This window comes from Coregonus clupeaformis, chromosome 40 (genome assembly GCF_020615455.1).
Source record: "Coregonus clupeaformis isolate EN_2021a chromosome 40, ASM2061545v1, whole genome shotgun sequence".
In the NCBI taxonomy this organism is placed as follows: Eukaryota; Metazoa; Chordata; class Actinopteri; order Salmoniformes; family Salmonidae; genus Coregonus; species Coregonus clupeaformis.
In genome coordinates, this window is record NC_059231.1 from 15,626,581 (window position 1) to 15,638,648 (window position 12,068).

At 43.2% G+C, this 12,068-nt stretch overlaps 1 protein-coding gene across 1 annotated transcript in view; it reads left to right on the forward strand.

The window, feature by feature from the left end:
• LOC121555069 (unconventional myosin-Ib) overlaps positions 1-12,068 on the forward strand; it is a 119,384-nt gene that overhangs the window by 25,228 nt on the left and 82,088 nt on the right. The window contains exon 3 of the mRNA XM_041868847.2: positions 2,839-2,954. Within this exon, the coding sequence (XP_041724781.1) occupies positions 2,839-2,954 (116 nt within the window). The remainder of the gene's footprint in view (positions 1-2,838; positions 2,955-12,068) is intronic.

Sequence of the window (12,068 nt, forward strand, 5' to 3'; positions counted from 1 at the left end):
GGGACCACCCATACATAAGAATGTATGCACACATGACTAAGTCGCTTTGGATAAAAGCGTCTGCTAAATGGCATATTATATTATTGTTTGCAGAAAACAGGATCCCCATTTTATAGTGAAAGGAAAAATTGCTGTCTTAGATTGTTATTTTCACAAAGATAATCACGGTACCAATAATTGCTTCCCTCTAGCCTCGTTATTGTTACATTTTTCCCCTCACTGTAAATAAATATTTGATCCCCTGCTGATTTTGTATGTTTGCTCACTGACAAAGACACATGATCAGTCTATAATTTCAATGGTAGGTTTATTTGAACAGTGAGACAGAATAACAACAAAAAAACGCATGTCAAAAACGTTATAAATTGATTTGCATTTTAATGAGCGAAATAAGTATTTGACCCCTCTGCAAAACATGACTTAGTACTTGGTGGCAAAACCCTTGTTGGCAATCACAGAGGTCAGACGTTTCTTGTAGTTGGCCACCAGGTTTGCACACATCTCAGGAGGGATTTTGTTCCACTCTTCTTTGCAGATCTTCTCCAAGTCATTAAGGTTTCGAGCCTGACGTTTGGCAACTCAAACCTTCAGCTCCCTCCACAGATTTTCTATGGGATAAAGGTCTTGAGACTGGCTAGGCCACTCCAGGACCTTAATGTCCTTCTTCTTGAGCCACTCCTTTGTTGCCTTGGCCGTGTGTTTTGGGTCATTGTCATGCTGGAATACCCATCCACGACCCATTTTCAATGCCCTGGCTGAGGGAAGGAGGTTCTCACCCAAGATTTGACGGTACATGGCCCCGTCCATCTTCCCTTTGATGCGGTGAAGTTGTGCTGTCCCCTTAGCAGAAAAACACCCCCAAAGCATAATGTTTCCACCTCCATGTTTGACGGTGGGGTTGGTGTTCTTGGTCATAGGCAGCATTCCTCCTCCTCCAAACACAGCGAGTTGAGTTGATGCCAAAGAGCTCGATTTTGGTCTCATCTGACCACAACACTTTCACCCAGTTCTCCTCTGAATCATTCAGATGTTCATTGGCAAACTTCAGACGGGCCTGTATATGTGCTTTCTTGAGCAGGGGGACCTTGCGGGCGCTGCAGGATTTCAGTCCTTCACAGCATAGTGTGTTACCAATTATTTTCTTGGTGATTATGGTCCCAGCTGCCTTGAGATCATTGACAAGATCCTCCCGTGTAGTTCTGGGCTGATTCCTCACCATTCTCATGTTCATTGCAACTCCAACGAGGTGAGATCTTGCATGGAGCCCCAGGCCGAGGGAGATTGACAGTTCTTTCGTGTTTCTTCCACTTGCGAATAATCGCACCAACTGTTGTCACCTTCTCACCAAGCTGCTTGGCGATGGTCTTGTAGCCCATTCCAGCCTTGTGTAGGTCTACAATCTTGTCCCTGACATCCTTGGAGAGCTCTCTGGTCTTGGCCATGGTGGAGAGTTTGGAATCTGATTGATTGCTTCTGTGGACAGGTGTCTTTTTATACAGGTAACAAACTGAGATTAGGAGCACTCCCTTTAAGAGTGTGCTCCTAATCTCAGCTCGTTACCTGTATAAAAGACACCTGGGAGCCAGAAATCTTTCTGATTGAGAGGGGGTCAAATACTTATTTCCCTCATTCAAATGCAAATCAATTTATAACATTTTTGACATGCGTTTTTCTGGATTTTTTTGTTGTTATTCTGTCTGTCACTGTTCAAATAATCCTACCATTAAAATTATAGACTGATCATGTCTTTGTCAGTGGGCAAACGTACAAAATCAGCAGGGGATCAAATACTTTTTTCCCTCACTGTATATTTTTCCTAAATTAAAAAATGTCTTCCTTTTAACTCAGCATTGTTGAGAATGGGCTCGTAAGTAAGCATTTCGCGGTAAAGTCTACACCTGTTGTATTCTGCACATGTGACCAAGAAAATGTGATTTGATGTATGTTATTGAAGCTATTTTATTTCTTATTATTTATATATAAATTTTAAAATCACAAAGTTATTAAGTTGCTTATGGCAGCCTGCAGTACCCCGGTCGGCCTTCAACTTGAGTTACTCAATGAAAGGGGGCAGCACTGACCTAGCCTGCAACGTCACTTCCTGGAGTAGCTCAAACTGCACATGTTATGTCTCCATGAGACGCCATCTTAACAGACGCTAACAATGCGCTGTTGAGTCTTCACATAGGAATGAATAGTGTCATGTGAGCGATAGCTTTGTCCATTCATATATATATATATATATATATACAGTAATTGCCCCTACATTCCTCTATCTACCAGACACCCCTGTGGCAACTTGACCTCCGTTGCCCATCCACTGTTCAAAGCGTTGTTCTCCTACCACCACGTCCCGGGATTCCACACATTTATCCTTAGCTTTTACCTCTCCTGTCTCGGTGCTTTCTCTACTCCGGTTTCAGCATGCCTAATTAAATGCAGCAGGATGGAATTCCCAACTGGGAAGAGCTGAGGGAGGCAGAAATTAAACTCCTCTCACCTCAGTGCTGCCCTGAGAGCAGATCTGAGCATGTTCTCACTTTCAGACACCACAGCAGTTTGCCTACCTGATATTCAAACTCTCTGAACATTACTCAATCTCCTACACCACTTGAAGCATCTAGCTAAACACCCTGATGGCAATCAACTCTTATTCTTTATCTCTTACATTGGTAGTGTGGTGATCTCTATGGTCACTACTGCTTCCAATGTCCCTCTCGTCTTTCCCTCTCTCTCTCTACAGACATAAATCGGCAGTGTGGTGATCTCTGTCACTAATGTCTTATAGCACTACTACTTACTGCATATCATACCCTGATTTCTTGTCTCTCTCTGCAGACATACATCGGCAGTGTGGTGATCTCCATGAACCCCTACAGGTCTCTGCCGATCTTCACACCAGAGAAGGTGGAGGAGTATCGCAACAGGAACTTCTACGAGCTCAGCCCACACATGTGAGTCCCTGGCCTAGGTCCTTCCTCCACCCGGTCATTGTTAAGAGCAGTCTACCTCCACCCCACTGCTGGCATGTTGTTGTGTAGGTTGTATCTTTTTGTCAAAGTTGGCCACAAGCAACAAAGGCCCCCTGTTTTATGAAGACTTGATGTTTCAGGCAAAATGTCAAACGCACAAGTGAACAGCATTGTTTGGCGCACACCATCAGAAATATTTGAGAGCCCAACAAACAATCCACAGTAGGTTGGTGGAGAGGTTTTGGTTTTGCCTCTTGAGTTCAGTTTACTGTTCCCTTTGATTTCCAAGGACCAGTATGGTTGAACAACTACAGTTCAACCAAATGAACCAGTAATGAGATGGAGGACGTGCTGTGCTGCTGACCCACACACTAGACCTTGTTTTGGCATACAGACGGTTGGGTAGTGGGGGGCCTCTCCTCTCAGACCCCGTGTTGTGCCACACTCCAGCGGGTGGCCATCTGTCTGTTTCTCCACAGCGGTGCCAGAGCCAGCCCAGAGGCCCTGCTGCTCAGCTCTGCCACAGTAAAACAAAGCAGTGGCCCTGCTGCTCTGACACAGCAAAACAAAGGACAGCATTCGTCAATTGGCTTGCCTGCCTGCCGTCTCCCTGGGCTGCAGCAGACACTTTACGGCTCTCTAAGGGAGAGGGGGGAGGTGTGTGTGGGGGGGAGAGAAAGAGGCCCCTTAACTGTCCCAGCATTGACGGGCTCCTCACAGACAGACAAAATAAAGGGTATTTTATTTACACTAGAACTTACACTCCAAAGGGTCTGCTCCTCTTCCAGAACCCCCTCTTTCTCTTCTTTCTCTCCACAAGCGGTGACTCAGCAGACAGCAGGACTGTCACAGGGCAGATGTGTCCAGCTGTTTGCTTTTGGCAAGCTCCTTCCTTTAAAGGATGTTTTCCACTCTTTCTTTCTCCAGACCCTACAGCTGCTCTGTTCAGTCTTTCTCTCGCCTGCAGTTTCTCTTGCACCAGCGTCATCAGTCTTGTTTAAAATAAGTGCTCCAGTGAGCAAATACTGTGCATTCTGTAGTTATTCAGACCCCTTGACTTTTTCCACATTTTGTTACGTTAGTCTTATTCTAAAATTGATTAAATCAATCTACACACAATACCCGATAATGACAAAGCAAAAACAGGTTTTTAGAAATTTGTGCAAATGTATTAATAATAAAAAACTGAAATTACATTTACTTAACTATTCAGACCCTTTACTCAGTACTTTGTTGACGCACCTTTGGCAGCGATTACAGCCTTGAGTCTTCTTGGGTATGATGCTACAAACTTGGCACACCTGTATTTGGGGAGTTTCTCCCATTCTTCTCTGCAGATCCTCTCAAGCTCTGTCAGGTTGGATGGGGAGCATCGCTGCACAGCTATTTTCAGGTCTCTCCAGAGATGTTTGATCGGGTTCAAGTCTGGGCTCTGGCTTGGCCACGCAAGGACATTCAGAGACTTGTCCCGAAGCCACTCCTGCGTTGTTTTGGCTGTGTGCTAGGGTCGTTGTTCTGTTGGAAGGTGAACCTTTGCCCCAGTCTGAGGTCCTGAGTGCTCTAGAGCAGGTTTTCATCAAGGATCTCTCTGTACTTTGCTCCGTTCAGCTTTCCCTCGATCCTGACTAGTCTCCCTGCCACTGAAAAACATCCCCACAGCATGCTGCCACCACGCTTCACCGTAGGGATGCTGCCAGGTTTCCTCCAGATGTGACGCTTAGCATTCAGGCCAAAGACTTCAATCTTGGTTTCAACAGACCAGAGAATCTTGTTTCTCGTGGTCTGAGAGTCCTTTAGGTGCCTTTTGGCAAACTCCAAGCGGGCTGTCATGTACCTTTTTTACTGCTTCCGTCAAGCCACTCTACCATAAAGGCCTGATTGGTTGAGTGCTGCAGAGATGGTTGTCCTTCTGGAAGGTTCTCCGATCTCTACAGTGGAACTATCGAGCTCTGTCAGTGACCGTCAGGTTTTTGGTCACCTCCCTGACCAAGGCCCTTCTCCCCCGATTGCTCAGTTTGGCCGGGCGGCCAGCTCTAGGAAGAGTCTTGGTGGTTCCAAACTTCTTCCATTTAAGAATGGAGGCCACTGTTCTTGGACCTTCAATGCTACAAAACATTTTTGGTACCCTTCCCCAGATCTGTGCCTCGACACGATCCTGTCTCTGAGCTCTACTGACAATTCCTTCGACCGCATGGCTTGGTTTTTGCTCTGACATGCACTGTCAACTATGGGACCTTATACAGACAGGTGTGTGCCTTCCCAAATCATGTCCAATCAATTGAATTCACCACAGATGTACTCCAATCAAGTTATAGAAACATCTCAAGCTCAATTTCAAGTCTCATAGCAAAGGGTCTGAATACTTATGTAAATAAGGTATTTTTAAAATGTGTAATACATTTGCAAACATTTCTAAACCTGTTTTCGCTTTCTCATTATGGGGTATTGTGTGTAAAATGATGAGGACTTTTATTTTATCACATTTTAGGCTGTAACGTAACAAAATGTGGAAAGTCTTTGGGTCTAAATACTTTCCGAATGCACTGTATATCCATCTCCTCTTGAATGCTGATATCAGCCTTCAGAGCCTATACCAGGGCCCTTATTTCTCTTGGATCTGGAGCCATGCAGTGGCCTGGGCCTGGGCATCTGTTTTGCCCATCATGGCGCAGAAACCAAGCTTTCAGATGGGGAGAGTGATAAGTCTCAATTTAAGAGCCCCATGGTGGGAGAGATACATTCCAGCAGGTTGAGACAATGCACGATTACATGCCATTTCAGGGCTCATTGAACAGTGAAGAGGAGTTGGACAGTCAACACTTCATTCCTCTCAGTAAACACTACAGCTTAAGTAGCAGTTGCCAGATGAGGCGCACACACACACTAGAGCTGGGACGATAAACCAAAAATGACCGACATTGCCTTCCTCTTACTGAAGCATTTTGCTTACGTCTGTGATTTTGCTATCCAATGTTCCTGGCTGTAGATTGTTCTAAAACCATTATTTGGTCAACAGTAATATCCTATGCATTATGTTGATTCCTGCTATGAAAGTATCTGCCTGTCCCTGTTTGGCTGTAAGCTTCTCACTCCCCTCCCTCTCCCCACTGTGCACACATAGTCACAGCTTTCTGTAAGTATATCATGTATTTCTCACCTCTTAATATTGAGTTCATGGCACCACTTTACAACCAGAGTAGGCTGTAGTGTATTATAGTTTTTGATTTGCCGAGCGGAGAGCGCCATTTAGAGTAAATGCGTCTACATCAAGCAGCCTAGACCTAGCACTGGAAAGGTATTTATTTTTTTGTAGGACATTAGCCTACAGTTACTGATAGCCATGTAGGCTAATTGTTTAATCAATCTAACAACAATATCATATTTAGAGTTAGCCTTCTAGCTAAGTGTTTTGAGTTCCTACTTCCTCAGGTGGTGAATAATATAGCCAGCCAATATGCACAAAGATGTCTGCAAAATTCTCTAAAGATCCAAAAGAAAATCTGATCATTCTGGATCCTATTTTGACAGGTTGCACATCAAAATATCAATCGAGTATTTTCTGGATATGTTAGATTAAATGTATTTCTTTTTGATTGGCTACCATATCAGCTGTTTTACTTGGTACTGAAGGGGGAAAAAAATTATAGCGCCCTGCTGCTAATGTAAAGTAGCTGTCCATTTAACAACCATAAACGGCAGCATATTTTCATAAGCAAAATAGTTACATTTATTGCGATAACCTTTTGTCCATATTGCCCAACTGTAACACACACAACCTGTTGCAGCATACATTGATCTTCAGATTAAATGTTTTTCTGCCATTATACTGTACGTACACGATGTCCCCCTTACTCAATATCTGCCAATGCCATGTCTGATCATTTCCTACAGTACATTGCAGTCTGCATTCAAGGTTGTAGTACTCAGCATGTTTTCAGCTCTCTTCAATCTTCTCAGGAAAAGTCAGTGGATGTAGACACATCTAACCTGATGCAAAACGATTTAGATAAGAGGAATAGATGGGGTACAGCTGAACAGAGAAACAGACCACTGTTCTCCTAGTATGTGTCCCAAATGGCACCCTATTCCCTACATATAGTGCACTACTTTTGACCAGAGGCTCTGATCAAAAGTAGTGCACTATGTAGGGAATAGGGTGTCATTTAGGCTGAAACCGAACTAGCGGTTGTGTCCTAATGGATTAGTCCCTCTATTTGGGGGGCTTCTCTGAATGGTCCAGAAGTGGCTGTCTGTCATAGGCCAAACCAAACGCATCATACATTAATCTTAATCCTCCTGTCCCTGTCAGACCATCTGTACCGGTCATTCCGTCTTTGTTTTGTTGACTAACCACCTGCTCTGTGTAACATGAGACCACCGAGTCCAGACCACTGCTACACGTCAAACCTGTCTGTCACTCCGTTTCACCACGGCTGAAAACTGAGGAAATGTCAGTCACTACTACAGCTCAGTGTTTGAGATTCTGTATGACACTTGACACCCACCCTGAATGTTTTTTTTAAGATATTGATAATACACAAGTTGGCTTCACCATTTATTATCAATGACTTACAGTATGAACAGCTGTAACAACAAATTGTCCAGTGTAGGAAATCCTCACTGGTAACCTAGTTCATAGAAAGACCCTAATGCAGTCAAAGAAAGATGTAAATGATCAACAGGCTTGTATTTATGAAGTGAACATCAATTCCCTTCCCCTAAGGTAGATGTTAATGTTTGGTGGGGAAACACATTTTGAATAGAACATTAACATTAGCCTTATCCTAGCTGGTATTTGAAACAGAGCAGACATATGTATCACTGCAGGCCATGAACTTTCATGGGTGTGCAGGCAAGGAGGTTTGAGCTTGAGGTAATTATCTTTAACTTTGAGCTACAGTGGCTTAAACGTATTCATACCCCTTGAATTATTTCACATTGTTACAGCATGAATTCTATTTTTTATCTCACCCATATACACAATACCCCATAATGACAAAGTGAAAACATGTTTTTAAAGAAATGTTTGCAAATGTATTAAGTGAAATACACATCATTTACATAAGTATTCACACCCCTGAATCAATACTTTGTAGAAGCACCTTTTGCGGCAATTACAGCTTTGAGTCATCTTGGGTATGTCAGTATTAGTTTTGCACATCTGGATTTGGGAATATTCCCAAGCTCTTAAGTTAGATGGGGAGTGGTGGTGAACAGCAATCTTCAAGTCTTTCCACAGATGTTCAATGTGATTCAAATCTGGGCTTTGGCTGTGGCACTCAAGGACTTTCACATTCTTGTTCTGAAGCTATTCTAGTACTGCTTTTGCTGTATGCTTGGGTCATTGTCCAGTCTAAGGTCGTTTGCACTCTGAAGCAGGTTCTTATCAAGGATTTGCCTGTATTTTTGCTCAGGAGTGGCGTCTGTCTGGCCACTGTCCGATAATGGTGAAGTGCTGTAGAGACTGTTGTCCTTCTGGCAGGTTCTCCCATCTCTGCCAAGGAACTCTATAGTTCTGTCAGATTGGTCATTGGGTTCTTGGTCACCTCCTTGAACAAGGTCCTTCTTGCCTGGTTGCTCAGTTTGGTCGGACGGCCAGCTCTAGAACACTCTAGAAATTGTTTTATACCCTTCCCCAGATATATGCCTCATCACAATTCTATCTCGGAGATCTACGGACAATTCCTTGGACTTCATGGTATAGTTTCTGCTCTGACATGCACTGTCAACTGTGGGAACTTATGTAGACAAGTGTTTCTTTCTAAATCATGTCCAAACAATTTAATTGGCCAAAGGTGGACTCAATCAAGTTGTAGGGACGTCTCAAGGATGATCAAAGGAAATTGGATGCACCTGCGCTCAATTTGTGGTGTCATAGCAAAGGGGTGTGACTACTTATGTAAATTAGATTTCTTTATTTCATTTTCAATACATTTGCAAAAATATCTAAACATGTTTACAGTTTGTCATTATGGGGTATTGCGTGTAGATGGGTGAGGGGGGAAAAAATCTCATTTTGAATTCAGACTATCACAGGGTTTCCCAAACTAAGCCCTCGACCCCAAGGGGGTGCGTGTTTTGGATTTTGCCCTAGCATTACACAGCGGATTCAAATGATCAACTAATCATCATGCATTGATCATTTGAATCAGCTGTGTAGTGTTGGGGCCAAAATCTAAACGTGCGTCCCGAGGACAGAATTTGGGCAACGCTGCTGTAACACAACAAAATGTGGACCAAGTCAAGGGGTATGAATACTTTCTGAAGGCACTGTATGTAATAGAAACGTACTCTAGACCAGGGGTATTCAACTCTACCCTACGAGGTCTGGAGCCTGCTGGTTTTCTGTTCTGCCTGATAATTAATTGCACCCACCTGGTGTCCCAGGTCTAAATCAGTCCCTGATTTTAAAGGGGAACAGTGAAATGCAGTGGCGCTGGCTTCGAGGTCCAGAGTTGAGTTTGAGGGCTCTAAATGGACTATTGCTGTTGATACTGTATGAAGAATGGCACATAATATTTAATGCTGGACTGGGCCTGTATTTAGTAGGAATGCTGATCTAGGATCAGTGTTGCCTTTGGATCACAATTAATAAGATTATATGAACAGGGGGAACCTGATCCTAGATCAGCACTCCTACTCTGAGATGCCTTTATGAATACGGGCTCAGGAGTACCTAGGTCAAGATTTGGGATGGTGTTGATTTTTATTCTTCAGCCATTTCCCTCGATTGTCATTATCAGATCTACAAGTCACAAAAGACAACAGTGTGCTATGACTAAATGGGGAGTTGGATCAGCTCAACAGGACAGGAAAGGCAGTATGTTTTTTAATACAGTTTGTGGACAACGTGGTAGAGTTATTGGCTGGTTAGATTCAAGGGGAATTGGCCGCTCCTCCAGAAAATACTTTATTTTACCACACCAACCTGCTCTTTCAAAGGTTGACCGTGCAGTAAAACAACAAGATTAAATTAAAGATTAAACATTTATTTGGCTTAGCAAGATCTCCACACATGCAGCTCTGCTCAGCCAAGTGGTCCTTTTACGCCCATGACCCAAAAGGCCAAGGGTATTTACATTGAAATAAAATAACACATGCACACACACACAATGATTTCATGCAAATCTGAAAGGATCAAGAGTGAAACAAAAAAGAGTATCTGTCTAACAGTGTTCACTAGGCACATAATCCTGATGTAGGCCTATAGTTGTGATTTATATGAATCATAAGAAGCTGTTAGTTAATTAATCCATGCATGGTTTGATCCTACTGTCTAAATGATTACAATGACTCTGATTTAGGTCTGGGTGACATGGCCATAATATCATATCAAGGTATTTTTCTAATCTATGACGGTATTTGAAAGTATTTTAAGTTCTAAATTTGCTTTGAGTAGGTCGTGACCCTAGGGTGGCACCACATACATTTGAAGTGATTTCAATGAGTCTCTCTCCATTCTGATTGTTTTATACTGTTCAATTAAACTTCAACCCAAAATAATTTTGCACTCATTTGAGAACTTCCACGCTGCCACATGGGCTGCACGATGTGGGCAAAAATATCTAGGCTTTATTTTTAACCAAATGTTGCGATTTGACTTGCGAAACACCTGGGGGAATGGTTAGAATCATGGAAAAATAATGATATTCTGATTCTATAGTAGTGGTTAATAGTGGGCACTTTGAATACAGTGTTTGACATGACAATGAATGAAAATACCAGGGAGGATGTATTGTGACAGGGTAGGAACCAAAGTGTTGTTCAGTGTTTCCTCGCCTCCTTACCCCAGCCGCTCCTCGCCTCCTTACCCCAGCCGCTCCTCGCCTCCTTACCCCAGCCGCTCCTCGCCTCCTTACCCCAGCCGCTCCTCGCCTCCTTACCCCAGCCGCTCCTCGCCTCCTTACCCCAGCCGCTCCTCGCCTCCTTGATTCCATCTGCTGCTCCTATCCTCCTAACCCCTCTCCCTCATTTCCTCTAGTTGATCCTCATTAGACTTAAACACCCTAAAACCATCAGCAGGAACTAGACCACAGCTTAGACATGCAGGGTCTAGTGTCCTGCTCATTAGGGCACAGGGAAACGAAAACAAGGGTGGCCTTAATATTACACAAACTTAGGCAAGAAGGCTTGACTGTTTAACTTCATGGCGTTCCATAATGACTGATATACTGAGGCTTCTGTCGATTATTAAAGCCTGGCTCGCTGCATGTTTGCTGCTGTGGTTTATAGAGAAGAACCAAGCCCATCAGTGTCATTTTATTATGGCCGGGCTAGCTATCTGCTCTGCTTTGAGGAAAAACTCTGTATGCATATCAGTCAGAAGTTGGTTGGAAGAATTTAGCACTGTTTCACGTATTAAATTAGATACAGAATGCTAAGCATTGTCATGCGGTGTAACAGTCCCTATGAGGGAGTGTACTCTCTCCAGATTTTCTGTTCATTGGAAACTACCTGGATCCAGAGGAGTTTCAATCAAAGCATGATTATCAAACTCATTTCATGTAGTGTTTTATGAATAGGCCTACTAACATAACTAGCATCAGATTGACAAATGTACAAAACTATGAATTCAAACACTAGTCTACTTGTGAGTTTGTGCGATGAAAGATAGATATCCAGTGTGTTCTCAGAGGAATGCGTTAGGCTGGGCCCAGAGTATGGATATACAGTGCATTCGGGAAGTATTCAGACCTTGGCTTTTTCCACATATTGTTACGTTACAGCCTTATTCTAAAATTGATTAAACACAATACCCCATAATGACAAAGCAAAAGAAAGTTTTATTTTTATTTTTTTTATACATTTGCAAAATATCACATTTACTTAAGTATTCAGACCCTTTACTCAGTATTTTGTTGAAGGACCTTTTGCAGTGATTACAGCCTCAAGTCTTCTTGGGTATGAGGCTACAAGCTTGGCACACCTGTATTTGGGGAGTTTCTCCCATTCTTCTCTGCAGATCCTCAAGCTCTGTCAGGTTGGATGGGGAGCGTCGCTGCACAGCTATTTTCAGGTCTCTCCAGAGATGTTCGATCGGGTTCAAATCCTGAGCGCTCTGGCTGGGCCACTCAAGGACATTCAGAGACTTGTCCC